The sequence below is a fragment of the Carcharhinus amblyrhynchos genome, chromosome 11, assembly GCF_965287045.1.
Source record: "Carcharhinus amblyrhynchos chromosome 11, sCarAmb.v2.hapA, whole genome shotgun sequence".
NCBI classification, from domain to species: Eukaryota; Metazoa; Chordata; class Chondrichthyes; order Carcharhiniformes; family Carcharhinidae; genus Carcharhinus; species Carcharhinus amblyrhynchos.
In genome coordinates this window covers 93,716,097-93,740,086 of record NC_137334.1, presented here as the reverse complement: position 1 = coordinate 93,740,086, position 23,990 = coordinate 93,716,097, and the positions used below count along the sequence as shown (strand labels likewise).

Sequence of the window (23,990 nt, the reverse complement as noted above, 5' to 3'; positions counted from 1 at the left end):
GGGGACCGGAAGCGGGAAGGGCAGCGCAGGCGGGAAGCCTGAGTGAGAGCCCGGAGTGTGAGAGTGAGTGTGTCAGGGTGTGTGTGGGTGTGTGAGAGAGAGAGAGTGTGGGGTGGGGTTCACCCCCTCCCCCCGGGTCGTGTCACTGTATAACCACCCCCGGCGCCCCTGCTCCTCGGTTAGACCAGACAACAACAACAACTTACATTGATGTAGCGCCTTGCCTCTCCCTCTTTCCCAGAGGGCTTCATTCTAATAGTAGCCAATAGAAATCCACCCTGAGTCTCTGGGGTGGGGTGGGGTGTGCGGAATTGGGGCAAAATCTGGATGAAGGGAGTGGGTTTTGGGGGGGGAGGAATTCCAGAGGCTGGGACCCCGGCAGCGATGGATGGAAATCGGGGACACTCCAGAGGACAGAACGGGGGGGGGGCACGGTGGGTTATCACTGCTGCCTCACAGTACCAGGGACCTGCGTTCAATTCCAGCCTTGGGTCACTGTTGGTGTGCAGTCTGCACATTCTCCCCATGTCTGTGTGGGTTTAAAGTTTATTATTAATTAGTATCACAAGTAGGCTTACATTCACACTGCAATGAAGTCACTGTAAAATTCCCCTAGTCGCCACACTCTGGCGCCTGTTCGGGTACACTGAAGAAGAATTTGACACGGCCAATGCTCCAAACCCTCACGTCTTTCAGACTGTGGGAGGAAACCCACTTAGACACAGGGAGAATGTGCAAACTCCACACAGACCACAGAGGGGCGCAGGGGGTGGTTAGACAGTGACACAACCCGGCGGGAGCGAACCCCAACACACACTCGTTCCCCCAAGCCGGGATTCAAAGCTGAGTCCCTGTGCCACCCCTCCAGGAATAGATACATTCATGTCCCCTGGGTCATCCAGACCAGAAATCAGCTCTATTCTGTCTCCACGTAGGCTGTCAGACCGGCTGAGATTTTCCAGCATTTTCTGTTTTTATTTCGGATTCCAGTATCTGCAGTATAGAAGTCCAAAAATTTAGAAGCCAAATGTGAAAGAGGATCCAAATCTATTCCGTAGCTCATAGCATAGACATTGACAGGGGAGATCTCAGTATCTGCCCCCTCTATATCCACATCCTCACTGTATCTGACCCCTCCCTATCCATACCTTCATCATATCTGCCCCCTCTAGCTCCATATCCTCATTGTATCTGCCCCTGTATATTCACATCCTCACTGTATCTGCACCCTCTATCCACATCGTAACTGAATCTGTCCCCTGCATATTCATACCCTCACTGTATCTGCCCCCTCTAGCTCCATACCCTCATTGTATCTGCTCACTGTATATTCATATCCTCACTGTATCTGCCCCCTCTAGCTCCATACCCTCATTGTATCTGCTCACTGTATATTCATATCCTCACTGTATCTGCCTTATTCTGATTTTGACATGAGTGTATCTGTTTCCCCCGTCCTGTCCCCGGTATAAAAAGTTTTTCCTTTGTGTTCTGTACTCCTCCTCCATTCCCAGCGCCTGATTCATTCTTGTGGAACTGATGAAGACACAATATCATGGTGGAGTGATTGATGCGAGTGATTGGAGCTATTTCCAGTATCATACACACGCGGCACTAATTCCTATAATCACAGATTCTGGTGTTGACAATTGAGTTTTTGTTGTTGTATTCTTTTGTGTAGATCTTGCTGCTGACACCATGTACTCCAGGCACCGGTGAACTGGTCAAAAATGCCGTTTTCAGACTTTGTTGTGGCCCTGAAGGACAATCCGTACTTTGGGGCTGGATTCGGGCTGGTGGGGGTGGGCACAGCGCTGGCGCTTGCTCGCAAGGGGGCCCAGTTCGGGATGGTGGCTTTTAGGAGGCATTGTATGATCACGCTGGAGGTGACCAGTCGAGACAAGAGCTACCACTGGCTCCTCAGCTGGATTACACACCAGGCCCAACGAACGCAGCATCTCAGTGTGGAGACCTCCTACTTCCAACATGATAGTGGCAGGATCAGTACAACCTTCGCCTTTGTTCCCAGCCCTGGAAACCACTTCATCTGGTGAGTATGGCAACATATACTCTGTATACCTCTGGGACGTAAACCCCCCCCCCCCCCCCCCCCCCCCGGCCCCAGCCTGTGACTGCAGGAAGTGACTGCCAGCCACATCAACCCATATTCACGAATGCAGACACTCAGTGGCACAGGGAGGCTGGTGTGGAAAACAGTGCTTGTCGAAGCAGAGGAGGAGACCACCCTTACCATCGAGTCCTCATTGCCTGAAAAAGGTCAACCCCAGCCTAAAATATTCTCAACAATCAAACATCCGCAGCTTCTCTGGCATAGGGAATTCCAAAAATTCATTATTACTTACCCTGTACTGCCCTGGGAGTGCTTGATGGGGACAGTGTAGAGGGAGCTTTACTGTGTATCTAACTTCATACTGTACCTGTCCTGGAGTGTTTGATGGGGACAGTGTAGAGGGAGCTTTACTCTGAGTCTAACCCCATGTTGTTCCTAATCTGGGAGTCTTTGATGGGGACGGTGTAGAGCGAACTTTACTCTGTATCTTACCCCATGCTGTACCTGTCCTGGAAGTGTTTGATGGTAGGCATGGTGTGGAGATGCCAGCGTTGGACTGGGGTAAACGCAGTAAGAAGTCTCGCAACACCAGGTTAAGGTCCAACAGGTTTATTTGGTAGCAAACGCCACTAGCTTTCGGAGTGCTGCTCCTTCGCCAGATGAGTGGGAGTTCTGTTCACAAATAGGGCGTATAAAGACACAAACTCAATTTACAGAATGATTGGAATGCGAGTTTTTACAGCTAATCAAGTTTTAAAGATACAGACAACGTGAGTGGAGAGAGCATTAAGCACAGGTTAAAGAGATGTGTATTGTCTCCAGACAGGACAGTAAGTGAGATTTTGCAAATCCAGGCAAGTTGTGGGGGTTACAGATAGTGTGACATGAACCCAAGATCCTGGTTGAGGCCGTCCTGATGCAGAACTTGGCTATCAGTCTCTGCTCAACGACTCTACGTTGTCGTGTGTCATGAAGGCTGCCTTGGAGGATGCTTACCCGAAGATCAGAGGCCGAATGCTCGTGACCGCTGAAGTCTTCGCCAACAGGAAGAGAACACTCCTGCCTGGTGATTGTCGAGCGGTGTTCGTTCATCCGTTGTCGTAGCATGGCAGGGTTGTGTGGTGTCGTGATCACTATTTTCCTGAAGACTGGGTAACTTGCTGCGGACAGTAAGAAGTGGGGATGTAGGAGTGGCCTTCTGCAATGTTCACCTTCATCAATGACATGAAGGCTCCGGAGAAGATGTCGTAGCCTCTCGGCTTCGGGGAAGTACTGGACGACGAAGGGTACTGTGTCCACCGTGTCCTGTGTTTGTCTTCTGAGGAGGTTGGTGCGGTTTTTGACTGTGGCGCATCGGAACTGTCGATTAATGGGTCGAGCGCCATATCCTGCTCTTATGATAGAGGGTCTTTCAGCGTCTGGAGTGTCTGTTGCAATCCTCCTCATCTGAGCAGATCCTGTTATACGACGGCTTGTCCATTCTACCACAGCAACCTCTGCAAGACATGCCAGATCATCGACATGGATCCCTTCATGCTCAGTGAGAACACCATCCACCAGGTACACAGTACATACTCTTGCAACTCGGCCAACATTGTCTACCTAACATGCTGCAGGAAAGGATGTCCCGAAGCATGGTACATTGGGGAGACCATGCAGACGCTACGACAACGGATGAATGAACACTGCTCGACAATCACCAGGCAAGACTGTTCCCTTCCTGTTGGCGAACACTTCAGTGGTCACGGGCATTCAGCCTCTGACCTTCGGGTAAGCGTTCTCCAAGGCGGCCTTCACGACACACGATAGTGCAAAGTCGCTGAGCAGAGACTGATAGCCAAGTTCCACACACATGAGGATGGTCTCAACAGGGATCTTGGGCTCATGTCACACTCCCTGTAACCCCCATGGCTTGCCTGGACTTGCAAAATCTCACTAACTGTCCTGTCTGGAGACAATACACATACATCTCTTTAATCTCTCTCTAATGCTCTCTCCACTCACACTATCTGTACCTTTAAGACTTGATTAAAGACTCGCATTCCAGTCATTCTGTAAATTAAGTTTGTGTTTTTATTTGCCCTGTTTGTGATCAGAACTCCCACCCACCTGACGAAGGAAAAGCACTGTGAAAACTAGTGTCATTTGCTACAAATAAACCTGTTGGACTTTAACCTGGTGTTGTGAGACTTACAGTGTTTAATAGGGACAGTGAAGAGGGAGCTTTACTCTGTATCTAACCCTGTGCTGTACCTGTCCTGGGAGTGTTTGATGGGGATGCCGGGTAAATCCTTTCCCTAAGACTGTGAACGCCTCCCCACAGATTAAGCTGGAGCTGAGCAGTGGGGACAAGAGCTGTCACAGCTGCTCAGCTGGTTCACACACCTGCTGCAGGTTTAGATTCCAGTTCTGGGACTGCACTCAGAGTTTAGAAACAGGGACTGTGAACAGCACAGCTTCAACTGCTGCGCAAAGCCTGAGAATTCTGGGTGTTGACAACGCGCTGAATTTGCCACAGGTACAAAAGCAAATGGCTTCGGGTGGAGCGAAACCGGGAGAAGCAGATGATTGACTTGCATACAGGCACCCCATGGGAGACAGTCACCCTCACCTCACTGGGCAGCAACCGACAGATCTTCTTTGATATTCTGACTGAAGGTACAAGTTTCTTTGATAACTTTGTGCGATTCTACTTTGCAGGTGAAGGTGGGATTTAATGGAGATGCTCAAAATTGTGGGGGGTTTTAATAGAGCCAGAGATGTTTACAGCATGGAAACAGGTTCTTCAGCCCAACTTGTTCATGCTGCCCTTTTTTAAAGCTAATCCCAATTGCCCGCATTTGGCGCATATCCCTCTATACCCAAAGTACCCATGTAACTGTCTAAATGCTTTTTAAAAGACAAAATTGTCCCTGCCTCTACTACTACCTCTGGCAGCTCGTTCCAGACACTCACCACCCTCTGTGTGAAAAAATTGCCCCTCTGCACACTTTTGGTATCTCTCATGTTAAACCTATACCCTCCAGTTTTAGATTCCTTACCTTTGGGAAAAGATATTGTATCTAGCTGATCTGTGCCCCTCATTATCTTATAAGGAAACTCGGTAATGAGAAGGAGACAGACCTGAGATAATTAGCAAAAGAACTGAGTGGAGTTTGGGGGGAAATGAGAATTTTGTCTTACTCAGTGAACTGTTGTGATCTGGAAGGTGCTGTCAGAAAGGGTAGTAGAAGCAGATTCAGCAGGAACCTTTAAAAGAGAATTGGATAAGTAGTTGAAGGGAAATAATTGTAAGGGGTCTGGCAAGAGAGAAGGATAAGCTGGATAGCTCTTCCAAAGAGCTAGCATAGGCACAAATGGGCCAAATGGCCTCTTTCTATAAGATTCGGTAAGGAGGCAGAGGAAAGAGCCTGGGCTGTTATTTTCTCTGTAATATTTGATTGAGAGCGTTACCTGGCCTTTTCTGTTCTTCCTCCACTCGCAGCAAAAACCCTGGCCCTCAAAGAGCAGGAAGGGAAGACAGTGATGTACACAGCAATGGGGGCAGAATGGCGGCAGTTTGGATTCCCACGGCGCAGGCGTCCACTCAGTTCTGTCGTGCTGGAGAAAGGAATCTCCGAGAAAATCGTACAAGACGTCAAAGATTTCATCGGGAATCCCAAGTGGTACACGGACCGGGGTAAGGGACAGCGCAGCAACTGTGACCAAGGCAGTGGGGCATTCACACTCAGAATGTGGGCATCGCTGGCCACACCAGCATTTATCGCCCATCCCTAATCTCCCCTAGGAAGGCGGTGGTGCATCTCTGCTTTCTCGAACTGCTGCAGTCCACCTGATGTAGTTAGACCCTGTTAAGGAGGGAGTTCCAGGATTTTGACAGTGCAGGAACGGTGATTGTAGTCAGGGTGGTGTGTGGCTTGTCGGTGATGATTCTCCCTTAGAATTGTTGCTGCTGTCCTGGGAGGCAGCAGGTTTTGAAGGGACTCTATTGAGTCTTCAGGTTATGAAACACCCCCAAGAGGGGGCAGTGTTGATGCTCAATAATTTAAAATGAAGTGGGAGCTTCTTTGGTTTCAGGCCCCTAGGTTGGATCTGTGACCGTTATCTTACTGCCTCTCCCCCACCCTCCAGTCTGTGTGATGAAGCCAGGCAATCACTGTGGCAGTTCATTGATGACACTGTGTGTTACCCATCATGTGACTGAGTGGTACTTCCACAGGGATTCCATATCGCCGCGGGTATTTGCTGTACGGACCTCCTGGATGTGGGAAGAGCAGCTTCATGTGAGTATTTAAACTGGGGCAGGAGGGAGATTCTCGTGCGTTTTGCCAGTCAGTGAGACATTGAGGAAGAGAAATCTACCTGAATGATGTTGAACTGTGTGGGTGGATTGCCAGGCCAGCAACAACCTCCCTTCTTTCAGCAGCAGTCAAATTACAAGCCTCACTCCTATTTCTGTTGCATCTTTCATGACTTTGGGACACTCGAATGTGACATATGACGAGGTGTATTTACTGTTGCAAAGTAGGAAACGCAGCAGCCGGTTTCTGCAGAGCAAGATCCCACAAACAGCTACGTGACTGACCAGATCGATTGCTTTTAGTTGACGGGTAAAGATTGGCCCCAGGACACTGGGGAGAACTGCCCACTGCTCTTTCAAAATAGCGGCAGTGAAATTTTTACACTGGACGTTCTCTCTTCCACTTTCTTCTGTCAGGAAAAAGATAGAAAAGTCTAAGGACACATTCCAATCGACTCAAGAACAGCTTCTTCCCTGCTGCTGTCAGACTTTTGAATGGACCTACCTCACATTAAGCTGATCTTTCTTTACATCCTAACTATGGCTGTAACACTACATTCTGCACTCTCTTTTCCTTCTCTGTGAACGGTATGCTTTGTCTGTATAGTGCACAAGAAACAATACCATTCACTGTACACTAATACGTGTGACAATAAATCAAAATCAAACACCCAGCAGAGAGGGCAGAGTAGACATTGGTTCAATGTTTTATCCAGAAGACAGTACATCTGACAGTGCAGCTCTCCCTCAGTCCGGCTCCTCCAGCAATGCAGCAGTCCCTCAGTGCTATATAGGCAGTGTCAGCCTCGTGCTACCTACAAAAACATGAACGATTCTACATTCAGTGAAAAGTGATTTGGCTTATGAAGATTTGGGGCGTGTTTCGGCGTTTTAATGTTCTGTATCTCTGGGCGAGTTAGACTGATTGCAGAGATTCCTGTGCTGGGGTTAGGGTGAGATTCCTCACTGAGCGATTGTTTCCCAGGGCTTGCTGAGTGAAAGTGGGGCTGGAATTATTAGTGTTGTGTTTGATTCCTGGTTCTATAGACGTAGTTTTGGATAAAGTTGCCTATTGTCCCAAACGTTGACACTGTAACCTGTACTGGAGTTGGAGCCTGTGAGCCCAGGGGAATCTGTAACCTGCCCACTGCCTGTGTCTGACGCAGGTGTATGTATGTGTGTGTGTGTGTATGTGGGACGATGTTGCTGTTACTGCACTAAAGCCTGCCTTTCCCTCCTCCCTGTGCCCTCAGCACAGCGCTGGCAGGGGAGCTCCAATACAGCATCTGTCTAATGAGCCTGAGTGACAGGAGCCTGACTGACGACCGACTCAACCACCTGCTCAGCGTGGCGCCACAGCAGAGCATCGTCCTTCTGGAGGACGTGGACGCAGCCTTCGTCAACCGAGACTTGGCCAAAGAAAGTGAGTGCACGCCCCTCGCTCTCATCATCCACACAATCGCGTTTATTAGTCATAAGTAAGGCTTACATTAACACTGCAATGAAGTTACTGTGGAAATGCCACAGTCGGGCACCTGTTCGGGTCACTGCACCTAACCACCATGTCTTTTGCACTGTGGGAGGAAACCGGAGCACCTGGAGGAAACCCACGCAGATACAGGGAGAACATGCAAACTCCACACCAGACAGTGGCCCAAGCCAGGAATTGAACCCAGTTTCCTGGCACTGTGAGACAGCAGCACTAACCCACTGTGCCACACTCCTGCAGCTCTTGTAATTCATTTGTTGTTAGATCTCTCTCTGTGACACAGTATTTTAAAACACTCAAGATATTTCATTATGTTAACTAATGTAATCTGTTGTAACATTTCATTGAGTTCTCTCTCTGTTGCCTTCAATTTTGCTCTTTCGGCCTCGTGAGCGCTCTCTGTCTCTTTTTTTTGTTTATTAATTCATGGGCCATGGGCGTCACTGGCTGGCCAGTATTTATTGATGGGGAGATGCCGGCGTTGGACTGGGGTAAACACAATAAGAAGTCTTACAATGGTGTTGTAAGAGAGGACAGAGAGAGAGGGACAGTCTTACAACGGTGTAAGACTTCTTACAGTATTTATTGCCCATCCCTTGTTGCCCTTGGAAGGCAGTTGAGAATCAACCACATTGCTGTGGCTCTAGAGTCACATGGAGGCCAGACTGGGTAAGGACGGCAGATTTCGGGGTCCTTGTGCATGAGTCGCAAAAACCCAGCTTGCAGGTGCAGCAGGTGGTCAGGAAGGCGAATGGGATGCTGGCCTTCATAGCGAGGGGGATTGAATATAAAAGTAGGGGGGTCTTGCTGCAGCTGTATAGGGCATTGGTGAGGCCGCAGCTGGAGTACTGTGTGCAGTTTTGGGCGCCGCACCTGCGCAAGGATATTTTGGCCCTGGAGGGAGTGCAGAGGAGGTTTACTAGGCTGATACCGGAGTTGAGGGGATTGAGCTATGAGGAGAGGCTGAATAAACTAGGCTTGTACTCGTTAGAGTTTAGAAGAATGAGGGGAGATCTCATTGAGACGTATAAGATGATGAATGGGATGGATAGGATAGAGGTGGAGAGACTCTTCCCGCTCAAAAAAGACAGTAGGACTAGGGGGCACAGCCTCAAGATAAAGGGGGGGGCGGTTTAGAACGGAGTTGAGGAGGAACTTCTTCACTCAAAGGGTGGTGAATCTCTGGAATTCTCTGCCCGTTGAAGTGGTGGAGGCTGCCTCGCTAAATATTTTTAAGAAGCGGGTTGATGGGTTCTTGATAAGAGAGGGGATTAAGGGTTATGGGGAGAGGGCGGGAAAGTGGAACTGAGCCACGACAGATCAGCCATGATCTTATTGAATGGCGGGGCAGGCTCGAAGGGCTAGATGGCCTACTCCTGCTCCTATTTCTTATGTTCTTATTTCCTTCCCTAAAGGGCATTAGTGAACCAGATGGGTTTTTCCAACAATCAACAGTGGTTTCATGGTCATCAGTAGATTCTTAATTCCTGATATTTTTATTGAATTCAAATTCCACCATCTGCCGTGGTGGGATTTGAACCCGGGTCCCCAGAACATCAGCTGAGTTTCTGGATTAATATTCTAGCGATAATACCACTAGGCCATCACCTCTCAGTTTGGAAGGTGCTGCTCAGAAGCCTTGGTGAGTTCCTGTTCTGCATCTTGTAGATGGTACACACTACAACTGAGACAGACAGAGAGAGAGAGAGTGATGTTGAAATCCAGAGTAGATTCTGCACCCTTTCCAGCCTCTGTGCTTCCCCCAAGTGGTGTTTAACATGGAGGAACACTGATTCATCAGTTGAAGCTGGTGCTTTTGCTCTCAGTCTCTTTCTGCCTCTGTGTCTGTCCCTCTCTCTGCCCCTCCCCCTCACGTGCTCTCTGCCTGGAATTCTCTCACTGGAATTCAGGGTTCTCCAAGGATGTCCTGATGAAGCTCCCTGAAATAAATCCAGATCCAGTTCTGTGTCTCCACCTCTAATCCAAGCCCCACAGCCTTGATTCAGGCTCTGACGCTGGCTGGGGAAGGTAGGGGTGAGGCGATTACAGCTGACTTTTGAAGTGTGCTCACTGTTGTAGTGTTGGAACTGCAGCAGCCAGTGTGTGTAAACAAGATCCTACACACAGTGATGAGATATGCTTGGTTTCAGTGATATTTGTTGAGGGATAAATGTCTGTGTGGCATTGAGAAGAGCTCAGCTGCTCTTTGAGTAGTGTCCTGTGATCTGTTATGTTCCCCCAGAGGGTAGTTAGGGCCTCGGGCTGGATGGCGGCAGCTCTCTCTCTTGGGCTGGATTGTCTGGAGTGAAGCTGGGCCCCAGGCCCCCCCAGTCTTTGCGCACACTGAGATACTAAACACTGACTGATCTGTGATTTCAGACCCTACTGTGTACCAAGGAATGGGCCGGCTAACATTCAGCGGTTTGTTAAATGCTCTCGATGGCGTGGCGTCAGCTGAGGCCAGGCTGGTGTTTATGACCACAAACTACTTGGACAGGTAGGAGCCTTTCTTCAGCCTGCATCAAGATAGTGGCTGTTCTGATTGTAACTTCCTTCCCCCATCCCAGCATCCACGTCCTCCTGTCCTCACCTCTATTCCTCCAGTTCTCCAATGTCTCCAGTTTTAATTGTTCCACCATCGGTGCTAAAGTTTATTTATTAGTCACAAGTCAGCTTACAGCAACTCTGCATGAAGTTACTGTGAAATTCCCCTAGTTGCCACACTTCAGTGCGTGTTTGGGTCAATGCACCCTAACCAGCACATCTTTTGGACTGTGGGAGGAAACCAGAGCACCCAGAGGAAACCCACACAGACACGAGAGAGAACATGCAAACTCCACACAGACAGTGACCACAGCCGGGAAGCGAACCCGGGTCCCTGATGCTGTAAGTAGTCACACACTTCCGCTGCCTTACCTCCCTAAATGATTAAGATGCTCCTTAGAACCTGCCTCTTTTTTGATGGAGGATGTGTCTTGATGTGGCTGCATGTCAGGTTCTGTTTTATAACACTCCTGTGAAATGTCTCGGAATCTTTTGCTCCGTTAAAGGTGCCAGGAAAGTAAGAGTTTGATCCCACAATTACAAGTTAGATTTGCCCCGTCCCCCGGCCAGCAGTGACAGCCATTCCCCATCGATAATGATTCACGTTTTTGTCTTTGTCCGCAGGCTGGATCCTGCTCTGATCCGTCCTGGACGAGTGGACCACAAGCAGTTTGTTGGCTACTGCTCCCACTGGCAGTTATCCCAGATGTTCCAGCGCTTTTACCCAGAGCAGCCAGTGACCATGGCGGATGAGTTTGCAGAGAGAGCATTGTCTCTCTCTGACAGAATCAGTGCCGCCCAGGTACAGGGACATTTCCTGCTGTACAAACTGGAACCCCTCAAAGCCATTGAGGACATCCAGCAGATCATCGTGTGATAGCCAGGAGCGTCTGGGAGAGGAATGGGGACCAGATGTCCCAGCACTGAAAAACAATGCTCTATTTATTGGAAATAAACCTCTATGTGATGACTATCCTCAGTGCTCCATGTGCAGGGAGAGATGCTCTTGTTTACTGCCCTGAATGGAGGGCTAACATCGACAGATAAATTGGCCTTTAATCACATGTTTCTGTTTTATGGGATCTTGCTGTGTTGAAATTTTTGTGATGCCTTCGCAGGTAGAAGAAAGAAAACAATGTGAAGAGTAAGTCACCAGAGACGACTACAGTGTTAATACTGATCAGGTCAGCAGGGAGGATGCCCCTGCTCTAATATTGCAGAAAAAAGAGGCATGCTGTGGAAACTTTTCATGTGGCACCCATCAGGACAGATACAGGAGTACCAAATTTCAAAGGGAGCAACAATTTATACTGCATGAAAAAAGGATATTAATTATTTCGCAAATCAATTCTGGCCGAACCAATTAGCGCTATTTTCTCATGCAATATGAATTGTTGTTGCTTTGAAATTTGGTATTCTTGTATCTGTCCCAATGAGTGTTGGATGAGGACATATCTTTTATTTCAGGAACAGTCAAGTTCTGTATCACTTAATCACTACCCCCGTTCTTGTAAAAATGGTCATGAAATCTTCAGTACCCACCTGTGAGAGTCTTGTTTAAGATGGTGCCTCCACCGGTATAGTATGGGAGAGTGGGCCTGGATCATCACTCAGGTATTTATTATTTCACGGATATTGTGTTCCAGTCTTTCGCATGAAAGCCTGTACTCCTGATCTCTGATTGGGAGAGTTCTAAGCATTGGGCCAGGGCTAGACTGGGCTCAGATGGTAGCAAGGATTTGTTAAAAGTTTATTTATTAGTCACAAGTAGGCTTACATTAACACTGCAATGAAGTTACTGTGAAAATCCCTTAGTCGCTACACTCCAGTGCCTGTTCGGGTACACTGAGGAAGAATTTAGCATGACCAATCCACCTAACCAGCACGTCTTTCAGACTGTGGGAGGAAACCCATGCAGACACGGGAGAATGTGCAAACCCCACACAGAGAGTGACCCAAGCCAGGAATTGAATCTGCGTCCCTGTCTCCTGTCTCCCATGTCTGCGTGGGTTTCTTCCGGGTGCTCTGGTTTCCTCCTGCAGTGCGAAAGACGTGCTGATTAGGTGCATTCACTCGAACAGGCGTCAAAGTGGGGCAACTTGCGGAATTTCACAGTGACTTCATTGCAGTGTTAATGTAAGCCTTACTTGTGACCAAAAAAAAACTTTTTTTTAAAAACGAAATCTTCTAAACTCGGGCAGTACAAATCCATTCTCTGCGGCCTTTTCTCAAAATTTAATGTTTTAGTCATATGATGAATCTGTGCTGCACTCACTCCAGGAATCATGTTGTTTGCTTGTGACTCCTGTCCCCTATCTGGGTGGATCGGAGGACTGTGTTTAACACAATTACCTTGGCCACCCAGGCCCTGAGTGAAATTACTGAAGCATCAGTGTTAACTGGACAATGGAATGTTACCCAGTCAGTGGCAGAAAGACTCAAACAACAGGGAATAAATGCTTGCATTTCAAGAATTAATCATTTTCAGAGATGAGTCTTGAGGTACAAAATAAGATTGGAAGAAGCCAGGCATACCATCAAAGCAGCTCTGCCAATCAGTAAGAGCCTGTCCCATCTCTATAACACGTGATTCTCTCAGAGTCCAAAGATTTACCTGTCTTGAATATACCAAATGATTCAGAATCCAGAGAGCTCTGCGATAGAGGACTTCACAGAGCTTCAGAACTTTCTGAATGAAGAAATCTTTTATTTATCTGGGCTCTAAACAGCTGCCGTCCTTCCCTGCTCTGTGCACCCATGCTCCAGATGCCTGAGCCAGGTGGAAACGGTCTCTCAGATTCGACCTGTCAAGCTGTTCCATAATCTTGGATGTTTCGATGAGATCACCACTCATTCTTCTCACTTCCATAGAACATAAACCCAATTTACTCGGTTTTCCATCACACCTCGTTGGTGGCACAGTGGTTAGTACTGTTGCATCACAACACCAGGGCCCCAGGTTCAATTCTGGTCTTGAGTGATTGTGTGGACTTTGATGTTCTCCCATGGCTGTGTAGATTTCTTCCCACAGTTCAAAGGTTAAGTGAATTGTCCATGGCAAATTACCCCTCAGTGTCCAAAGATGCATTGGTTGAGTGGATTAGCCTTAGTAAATGCATGGGGTTATTGGGATAGGGCGGGGTATGGACCTAAGATGCTCTTTTGGAGAGTCAGTGAAGACTCAATGGGCCAAATAGCCTGCTTTTGCTCTGCAGAGATTCTATGCAGGGACCAATTTAGTGAGCCTTTGTCGCACTTCTGTGGAAAATATTAAATATAAGACAAGAACATAAGAAATAGGAGCAGGAGTAAGCCATCCAGCCCTTCGAGCCTGCCCCGCCATTCAATAAGATCATGGCTGATCTGTCGTGGCTCAGTTCCACATTCCCGCCCTCTCCCCATAACCCTTAATCCCCTCGCTTATCAAAAACCCATCAACCCGCGTCTTAAAAATATTTAGCGAGGCAGCCTCCACCGCCTCAACAGGCAGAGAATTCCAGAGATTCACCACCCTTTGAGTGAAGAAGTTCCTCCTCAACTCCGTTCTAAACCGCCCCCTCTTTATCTTGAGGCTGTGCCCCCTAGTCCTACTGTCCTTTCTGAGCAGGAAGAGTCTCTCCACCTCTATCCTATCCATCCCATTCATCATCTTATATGTCTCAATGAGATCCCCCCTCATTCTTCTAAACTCTAACAAGTACAAGCCTAGTTTATTCAGCCTCTCCTCATAGCTCAAGCCCCTCAACTCCGGTATCAGCCTAGTAAACCTCCTCTGCACTCCCTCCAAGGCCAAAATATCCTTGCGTAAGTGCGGCGACCAAAACTGCACACAGTACTCCAGCTGCGGCCTCACCAGTGCCCTGTACAGCTGCAGCAAGACCTCTCTACTTTTATATTCAATCCCCCTCGCTATGAAGGCCAGCATCCCATTCGCCTTCCTGACCACCTGCTGCACCTGCAGGCTGAGTTTTTGCGACTCATGCACAAGGACCCCGAGGTCCCTCTGCACCATCGCCTGCTGCAGTTTTTCGCCACGTAAGAAATAGTCCTTCCTATCATTATTCCTACTATGAAGACCAAAACTGCACAGTGCATCCAACTGTGGTCTCAACAAAGCCCCAGACAATTGTAGCAAGTCTTCCTTAACTCTTGTAATCTAATCTCCTTGCAATAAAGGCTATTGTATCATTTACAGTGTGATTTTGAAGTGTGATGCCTGCCACAGCCTGTGGCCGTCACTGCATGGCTTGACACTGGGAAGGAACGGTCACTGGAAGATATGTGACTCAACATCTGGCATTAAATATTTAACCTGAAATGAACGCAGCCACTGATGGTTAAGCAAAACGCTCACAAGCAAAGTTTCTCCTTCAAAATTTATTCTTTCAGATAAGATGAGGTTTAGGTGGGGAATTCTAGAGCTAAGACCCCAGGCAACTGAAGACATGGCCACCACTGGCAGGGTGAATGAAACGGGAGACAGAGAAGAGTGGGAGGAGCACAGATCTCAGAGGATTGTAGGAGATTACAGAGATAGAGGTTGTGAGGCTTTGGAAGGATCTGAAAACATGGAAAGGAGTTTTAAACTCGAGTTATTATCAGTGTAAGTCAGTGAGCAGAGAAGAGCTGGGAATCAGTACGGACTCCAGAGCTTTGGATAGGCTGAAGGGTCTCTTGAGGTAGGGCCCAGTGGGAAGGCGCTGCGCAGTGGGGCCCGGTAGGAAGGGGTTACGATGGTGACTTTTGAATTTCTCCTCAAGTTACAAACTGCTCCAGATTGGAATATTATCATCTTATTCTGAGAGACATGATCTACAGGCATTTAGAGACACAAGGACTGATTAGGGACAGTCAGCATGGCTTTGAGTGGAAAATCATGTCTAACAAAATTGATTGAGTTTTTTTGAAGGGGTAACCAAGAAGATAGATGAGAGTTGCATAGTTGATGTTGTCTACATGGACTTTAGTAAGGCCTTTGGTAAGGTACCACATGCTAGGTTATTGCATAAGGTTAAATCTCTCAGAATCCAAGGTGAGGTAGCTAAACGGATACAAAATTGGCTTGATGGCAGAAGACAGGGTGGTTGTAGAGAGTTGTTTTTTAAACTGGAGGCCTGTGATCAGTGGTGTGCCTCAGGGTTCGGTGCTGCGTCCACTATTATTAATGATTTGGATGAGAATATAGGAGGCATGGTTGGTAAGTTTGCAGATAACACCAAAATTGGTGGCATAGTGAACAGTGAAGAAGGTTATCTAGATTGCAACAAGAGCGTGATCAATTGGGCCGGTGGGCTGATGAATGGCAGATGGAGTTTAATTTAGATAAATGTGAGGTGATGCATTTTGGTAGATTGAACCAGGGCAGGACTTACTCAGTTAATGGTAGGGCACTGGGGAGAGTTACAGGACAAAGAGATCTCGGGGTACATGTTCATAGCTCCTTGAAAGTGGAGTCACAGACAGACAACATGGTGAAAAAGACATTCAGCATGCTTGGTTTCATCAGTCAGAACATTGAATACAGGAGTTGTGACATCTTGTTGAAGTTGTACAAGACATTGGTAAGGCCACACTTGGAATACTGTGTACAGTTCTGGTCACCCTATTATAGAAAGGATATTATTAAACAAGAAAGAGTGCAGAAAAGATTTACTAGGATGCTACCGAGATTTAATGGTTTGCGTTATAAGGAGAGGCTGAATAGACTGGGACTTTTTTTCTCTGGAGCGTAGGAGGCTGAGGGATGACCTTATAGAGGTCTATAGAATAATGGGGGACAAAGATCAGCTAAATAGTCAATATCTTTTCCCCAAAGGTAGGGGAGTCTAAAATTAAAGAGCGTAGGTGAGAGGGGAGAGATACAAAAGTGTCCAGAGGAGCAATTTTTTTCACACAAGGTGGTGAGTGTCTGGAATGAGCTGCCAGAGGTAGTAGTACAATTATGTCTTTTAAAAAGCATTTAGACAATTACATGGGTAAGATGGGTATGGAGGGATATGGGCAAAATGCAAACAATTGACACTAGCTTAGTGGTTAAAACTGGACAGCATGGATAAGTTGGGCCGAAGGGCCTGTATCCATGCTATAAGCCTTATGACTCTAATCCATCACCCTGGAATTCCTTACTGAGCAGATATTGGTTAGTAAGGACTGCGGTTCCACAATGGTCCCCAGGTTAAAGTTAGACTCAAGGAATTCAGTCTACTTATTTAGTTGCATTATAGGGTGACCTGCTAGAGGTCTGTAAGACAATTAAACATATTGGATAGCATCCCTATTAATGGGTGATTCCAGTTTGGATTACTGGGGTGGACCAGGAGAAGTGACTCTAAACTCTGGCAGAATTGTACTGCAGTGTTGGACAGGTCTCAGCTCATGTTGGTGGCTGCTGACCCTCTCTGAGATTGTTCCTGGAGCAGAGATCCCATCATATCGTGGTTTAATGCCTTCATAGAGATCATGGGCGGCACAGTGGTTGGCACTGCTGCCTCAGCATCAGGGACCCAGGTTCGATTCCCAGCTCGAGTCACTGTCTGTGGGAGTCTGCATGTTCTCCATGTGTCTGCTTTGGTTTCCTCTGGATGCTCTGGTTTCCTCCCACACTCCATAGATGTGCAGGTTAGGTGGATTGGCCATGCTAAATTGCTCCTTAGTGTCAGGGGGACTAGCAGGGTAAATAGATGGGGCCTGGGTGGATTGTGGTCAGTGCAGACTCGATGGGCTGAATGGCATCCTTCTGCACTGTAGGGATTCTGTGGTTGGGATTCTATCACTTGGTCCGTGTGATCTGGACTGGATTTGATCAAACACAGAGGAATTTCGGGTCACCGATTCTCCAGAAACTGAAGACCGTTCTAAGCAAAATCTAGGGGATAAACCAGTGGGATATTGCAAAATGTTCCCTTTGTTATCATTGAACACTTCCATTATTAAAACTGCAGATGGGAAAATGGCTCTTTGACCCAGAGCCTAGCAATATCCAATTGTATTATGAAGAGCCCCCTTTTCATCTTTCTTATTGGTTGGGATGGCAGAGTGCTGCAGGATGGGTAAGATGGGTATAGAGGGATAGGGGCCAAACATGAGCAATTGGGACTAGCTTAATGGTAAAAACTGGACAGCATCAACAAGTTGGACTGAAGGGCCTGTTTCCGTGCTGTAAATCTCTATGACTCTTATGGACATGTCCAGCAACTAACGGCAGGACATGTAAAAGATGCAGGACTCCCTGGAGGATGCTTAGAGGAATTTCCTTGATTGTATTTCTGGCCCAATGAGGAACAAATAGCTTTCAGTTGTTTCCTCACATCACCTGGAGTGAATGGAAGAGTGGTACCTGTGATTCTGGCAGCTTCCAGAGAAGGTTATTCACAAGGGCTCAAACCCCACAGGATAAGGTGAGACATTGACCATTGCTGAGGTGAGTTATTGTCGAATGCTGTTAAAAACAGGAGTGTAACTGGGCTAGGGACAGAACGATTACTGAATGAAAATAATGAGACAGAAAGTAGGTCAAGCATGATCTGAGGGAGTGTGATGAACTTGAGCCTGATCACTCGTTTGTGCTCCTGGAATGTCACACCCGGTCCACAAGCTGCAGATTTATGGGTTTCTCGGGAATGAGAACGATCCTGGTCTTCGCTGGAATTTCCTTTATTCCAGAATCCAGCTTTATCTGGAACTGTTTCAGCAACTGCAATCAGAAAGAGGTTTCAAACAATGAGAAATTACAGAGTGGACAGAGTGTGCTGCTCTGGTTAACACTGGCTCTCGATCTGGCTAAAGCTAATGTTTACTCTGACTAACACCAATACTTACTCTGGATAACACCAATACTTACTCTGGCTAGCGTCAGATGCACCTCTAGCTCAGCAATCCTTCTCCCCGGGCAGCCCCGGACACCAAATCCAAATGGTATTGAACTGAAGGGATGATGCTTGAGTCTTTCTGATCCACGGATCCAGCGATCTGGTTGAAACTGGTGAGGATTGGGAAAGTTCTGTTCATCGTAGGACGTTGCGTAGTGGCAGAAAGAAAACGTTGTCTGCAGGAAAGAACTGAGCTCCATGGGACAGTTACAGACATTACCAGTCAGTACAAGTGATTAACAATCTCGCTCTGTTTGAAAAGTTGAATAACATACAGCAGCGAGTCTGTGCATCTCATCAGATGTGTCTGGTGTTTATGTTGGCAGACACAGAGAGAGAGCAATCAGTGACTGTGTAGGAGCTCTGGGCTCTGTTACTCTCACAGTGAGTGCTGAGCCAGCGTGTGTCACTCTCAGACTGTGTATATAGCAAAGTAAGAAGTCTTACAACATCAGGTTAAAGTCCAATAGATTTATTTAGAATCATGAACTTTTGGAGTGACTGTGACTCACCGGATGAAGGAGCAGTGCTCGTGATTCCAAATAAATCTCTTGGACTTTAACCTGGTGTTGTGAGACTGCTTACTGTGCCCATCCCAATTCAATGCTGGCATCTCCACGTTGTGTATATATAAAGTCGAACTCTGGTTTTGCTCCAGTTGGTTTTTGGAAGATTCACTTACCCCCCGTGGCACGTAGTAGCCGCCCAGCACAATATCGGTCTCCAAGGTACGAAAATTACCGTGAACCACTGGGTACATCCTGGCAGGTTAAACACAGGAGGAAATCAGACCATTCCTATTCACAGCCCACTCACACCCAACTCTGTCTCCCCTGCCTGTCCTTCTCTTTCACCCCTGTCCCTTGCTCTGCTCTCTCCACCCATCGCCACTGTCACTGAGTGGGAATGCAAGTCAGAGACAATTAGTAACTGCGTCAGGAAGAGGTGGAATTTCTGGATCTTTTTCTCTGAGGTCACACCATCCATCAGGAAGGGACCTCCAGGAGACAGTGGACAAGGTCCTGAGGACAATGGTCTATCAAACAGGCTTGAGATACTTGCTTACTGAGGGTAAGACTGTATGCAGGATTATTACAATGTTACCATGGCATTGAGGAGCAGGGGGCAGTCCAAGGGGACAAAGGTGACCAGAAAAGTGATAGCTATACAGGTTTCAATGATCAGAGGGAGTTTAGTGGCATCCTCTGCCTACACCAGCCTTCCAGCTGTTTCATGATTGACCCTGCTTCCAACGTAAGTCAGAAGTGGGGATGTTCGCTAATAATTGCACATATTCAGCACCATTCACAACTCCTCGGATACTGAAGCGGTCCGTGATCAAATGCAGCAAAACCCGGATGTAAGCAGGCTGGGCCAACAAGTTGCAAGTAACGTTCATGTCACAGAAGTGCCAGGAAATGACCATCTCCAGTAGATGTTCTGATCATCTCAATGATATTACCATCACTGAATCCCCCATTACCAACATCCTGGGGGTTGCCATTGACCAGAAACTGAACTGGACTAGCGGCATTGTGGCACAGTGGTTAGCACTGTGACCTCACAGCTCTAGGGACCTGGGTCGATTCCCGGCTTGGGTCACTGTGTGGAGTCTGCACACTCGCCCTGTTTCTGGTTTCCTCCGGGTGCTCCAGTTTCCTCCTATGTAAAAGATGTGTTTGTTAGGTGCCTTGGCCTTGCTAAATTCTCCCTCAGTGTACCCGAACAGGTGCCAGAGTGTGGCAACTAGGGGATTTTCACAGTCACTTCATTGCAGTGTTAATATAAATTACTTTTGTCACTAATACATAAATTTAAACTTAATATAAATACTATGGCTACCAGAGCAGGTCAGAGTCTGGGAATCCTGCAGTGAGTAACTCACTTCCTGACTCCCCAAAGCCTGTCTGCCATCTACAAGGCATGAGTCAGGAGTGTGATGGAATACTCCCCACTTGCCTGGATGGGTGCAGCTTCAACCACACTCAAGAAGCTCAACATCCATCCTGGATAGAGCAGCCCATTTGATTGGCACCTTATCCACAAACGTTCACTCCCTCCACCACTGACGAAAAGTGTGTACCATCTACAAGATGTACTGCAGAAACTCAGCAAGGCTTCCTCAACGCTATCTTCCAAATCCAGAGAAGGACATGTAGAAGAAATGCATGGGAACAACACTATCTGTAAGTTTCCCTCCAAACCATTCACCGTCCTGACTTGGAAATATATCAGCCCCTCAGTATCTATCCTGTCAAGTCCTGTAAACACTTTAATCCACTTCAATGGGATCACCTTTCATTCTTCACCGTCGCTGGGTCAAAATCCTGGAACTCCCTCCCTAACAGCACTGTGGGTGTATCTACACCTCACAGCCTGCAGTGGGTCAAGAAGGCAGCTCACCACCACCTTCTCAAGCAGCAATTAGGGATGGGTAATAAATACTAACCTTGCAGCAATGCCCACATCCCATGGAAGAAGATTTTAAAAATCAGGATAGGAGGGTTGAAAATCAAGGAATGTGACAAGTTAACATTTATGGAAAGACAGCACCAGGGAAAAGGGCAGGATCACAGACCCAAATGAGTTCCATATACTAATGTAGTGCGAAAAATAACATTAATTAGAAAGGCAAATGCAGCTGGAAGGATGTGATGAAGAAGCCATCATTGAGACTACCTACACGTTAAGTGAATTTGTCTGATTCGGGGATGAAGTAGAAAGGGTCGAGAGCTTCAAGTTTTTAAGTGTCCAGATCACCAACAACATGTCCTGGCCCCCCATGCTGACACTATATTAAGAAAACCCAACAACGCCTCTGCTTTTTCCAGGAGGCTAAGGAAATTTGGCATGTCTGTTACGACTCTCATCAACTTTTACAGATGCACCATAGAAAGCATTCTTTCTGGTGTATCACAGCTTGGTATGGCTCCTGCTCTGCCCAAGACTGCAAGGAACTACAAAAGGTTATGAATGTAGCCCAGTCCATCACGCAAACCAGCCTCTCATCCAGAGTCTATAGAATCACCACCATAATGTCACCCATCTGTGCTCCTGCCTCAGGCCAGTTGCTGCTGGATTTACCACCTCCTGACTGGCCACCTTTTTGACCCTCTGTAAACTTGAGCTCGCCCAAACCCTGCTGTCCATCTCCAATCCGGAACCAGGTCCCAGTCCCACCTCACTCCCTGTACTCGCTGACCCTCAGCCAGAGAGGTTTTGATTTTAAAGTTCTAATCATGGTATCTACAATGCAGACAGAGGCCAGTCGGCCCATCACGTCTGCATCGACAATGATCCCACAAAGATCCCATGCCCGTAAACCCTTCATATTTATAGTCCTAATCCTTCTGACACTAAGGGATAATTCATCAAGGCCAACCACCTAACCACACATTTTTGGACTGGACACAAACCCTTGAATTTAAATCCCTCCATGGTCTCTCATCACTTCTGAACTCTGTCATTTTGCCCCTTTGAATTCTCTGCATCCTTTTAATTCCTGCCCCCCTGTGAACCCCTTCCCCCATCATTCAGCTATCTAGTTCTGGAGTTCCCTCCCTAAACTTCTTCACCTCTCTCCTCCCCTTTTCAGACCATTTTTGAGCAAACTGATTGCCCCTAATGGGATTGAGAGTTATAGATAGGCCTGGTAGGTAGGGATATGATTGGCGCAACTTGTGGGCCGAAGGGCCTGTTTGTGCTAAGAACATAAGAAATAGGAGCAGGAGTAGGCCATCTAGCCCTTCGAGCCTGCCCCGCCATTCAATAAGATCATGGCTGATCTGAAGTGGCTCAGTTCCACTTTCCCGCTTTCTCCCCATAACCCTTAATCCCCTGTCTATCAGAAACCTATCTACCCGTGTCTTAAATATATTTAGCGAGGCAGCCTCCACCACTTCAACGGGCAGAGAATTCCAGAGATTCACCACCCTTTGAGTGAAGAAGTTCCTCCTCAACTCCGTTCTAAACTGCACCCCCCCCCTTATCTTGAGGCTGTGCCCCCTAGTCCTACTGTCCTCATGCTATGTTCTATGTTCTAATACTTCTTGCTGCTTTATGAACCCTGTCCCTCACTGTATTACAGCATCTTTGCAGAGTTCTCTTTCACCTCAGTGTCTCTTTGACCACTGCCTTCAGCAGGGTCATTTTGCTGATATCGTCGGCTGTTGGTATTTGCTCTGATGGGCTGACGCTGCATATCTCCTCGTGGAGAGAGTCTTGAAGTTCTAGGTCTTTGGCCAGGGAGTACAGGGCCCAGGACAAGGTGTTTGCAGTCTGCAATGTGAAAAAACACTTTGATTCAGTCAATCGCAGCAAATGCACATTGCAGGGTCCAAGAGGCAACAGTGAATGAATAATCAAGGAGCAATTGATTTGCATTATAACTTATATTTTATTAACACCTTTATAAGACCACAGAATGGTTGTAGCAGAAAGAAGGCCATTTGGCCCATTGTGACTGTGCCAGCTCTCTGCAAGAGCCGCTCACCCAGTCCTCACTCTCCCGCCTTCTCCCCATAGCCACGCAAAACTAATTCTCAAATTCCCTTTCGAAAGCCTTGATTTGAAACTGCCTCCACCACACTCTGAGACACCAGATTCCAGACCACGAACCGTGCAAAAACATTAGTGTCACAACACATTTGCTTCTTTTGCATTGAGGTGATGGTCTAGTGATAATATCGCTAGACTATTAATCCAGGCACTCGGCTAACGATCTAGGCATCTGCATTCGAATCCCACCACGGCATGTGGTGAGATTTGAATCTAATAAATAATATCTAGAATTAAGAATCTACTGATGACCATGAAACCATTGTCAATTGTCAGGGAAAAAAATCTCATTCACTAATGTCCTTTAGGGAAGGAAATCTATCATCAGAGACACGAAAATGTTCGATTAGAGAGGCATCTGTGTTGGTATGAAGGGCCTGTTCCTGTGCTGTACTGTTTTGTCCTTACCCCGGTCTGGCCTCTATGTGACTCCAGAGCCACAGCAATGTGGGTAACTCTTAACTGCCCTCCAAAGGCAACTAGGGATGGGCAATAAATGCTGGCCAACCAGCGACACCCATGTTCCAGGAATGATTAAAAAAAAGTTAAAAACTACTTGAAATCAGTGACCTCTGGTTCTCGATCCTTTCGCCAATGGGAACAGTTTCTTTCTGTCAACTTCGTAGATGCCTCATGATTTTGAACATCTTGATCCAATTTCCTCTCAACCTTCTCTTCTCTCAGTCCCAATTCCTCCAAACTGTCTTTATAATTGAAGCCCCTCTTCCCAGGAACCATTCTGCTGACATTTCCTGCACTCTATCCGATGCCTTTGCACCTTTGCTAAAGTGCGGTGCTCAGAATTGAACACAGTAGCTGCGATTCTCCCATCCCGTTGCACTTATTATTAATGCAGCGGGTCAGAAGAATCCCATGGCAGCTGGTTCACGGGGTTTGCGCCTTGCTTGTGTCTCCCAGCACTGGATTTCTGGTGCTCTCTGCCCCACACCGGAAATTGGCTAGGTGATACACAGACCCTTCAAATGGAAGTTGTGTGTGGAACCGGAGGAGATTGGAGAGGCGTTGAACCAATATTTCTCTTCGGTGTTCACGCAAGGGGACATGAATGTAGCTGAGGAGGACACTGGGGTGCAGGAGTGTAAAATAGATAGTATTGCAGTTGATACGGGGGATGTGCTGGATATTCTAGAGGGTTTGAAA

The 23,990-nt window shown here is 47.3% G+C and overlaps 2 protein-coding genes across 2 annotated transcripts in view; one reads left to right on the top strand and one right to left on the bottom strand.

Moving 5' to 3' along the window:
- Positions 1–14,671, top strand: bcs1l (BCS1 ubiquinol-cytochrome c reductase complex chaperone). The gene is made up of 8 exons (XM_080199593.1): positions 1–63; positions 1,682–2,050; positions 4,590–4,729; positions 5,556–5,750; positions 6,291–6,354; positions 7,625–7,794; positions 10,240–10,357; positions 11,029–14,671. Exons 2-8 carry the CDS (start codon positions 1,731–1,733, stop codon positions 11,279–11,281), a joined length of 1,260 nt encoding a protein of 419 aa, XP_080055719.1. The 5' UTR covers positions 1–63; positions 1,682–1,730; the 3' UTR covers positions 11,282–14,671.
- Positions 14,672–14,766: 95 nt separating this feature from the next.
- The window catches only part of LOC145350353 (sterol 26-hydroxylase, mitochondrial-like), a 30,237-nt gene continuing 21,013 nt past the window's right edge, over positions 14,767–23,990 (bottom strand). The window contains exons 6-9 of the mRNA XM_080199592.1: positions 22,384–22,550; positions 18,955–19,033; positions 18,245–18,448; positions 14,767–18,097 (exon numbers count right to left, since the gene is read on the bottom strand). Coding sequence (XP_080055718.1) covers positions 17,981–18,097; positions 18,245–18,448; positions 18,955–19,033; positions 22,384–22,550 — 567 coding nt within the window. The 3' untranslated portion in view covers positions 14,767–17,980. The remainder of the gene's footprint in view (positions 18,098–18,244; positions 18,449–18,954; positions 19,034–22,383; positions 22,551–23,990) is intronic.

Coding starts and splice junctions, on each gene's coding strand:
- bcs1l (XM_080199593.1), top strand. CDS start 1,731: ATGCCGTTTTCAGACTTTGTTGTGGCCCTGAAGGACAATCCGTACTTT. Junction 4,730..5,555: donor CTTTGATATTCTGACTGAAG/GTACAAGTTTCT, acceptor CTCCACTCGCAG/CAAAAACCCTGGCCCTCAAA. Junction 7,795..10,239: donor CCGAGACTTGGCCAAAGAAA/GTGAGTGCACGC, acceptor CTGTGATTTCAG/ACCCTACTGTGTACCAAGGA.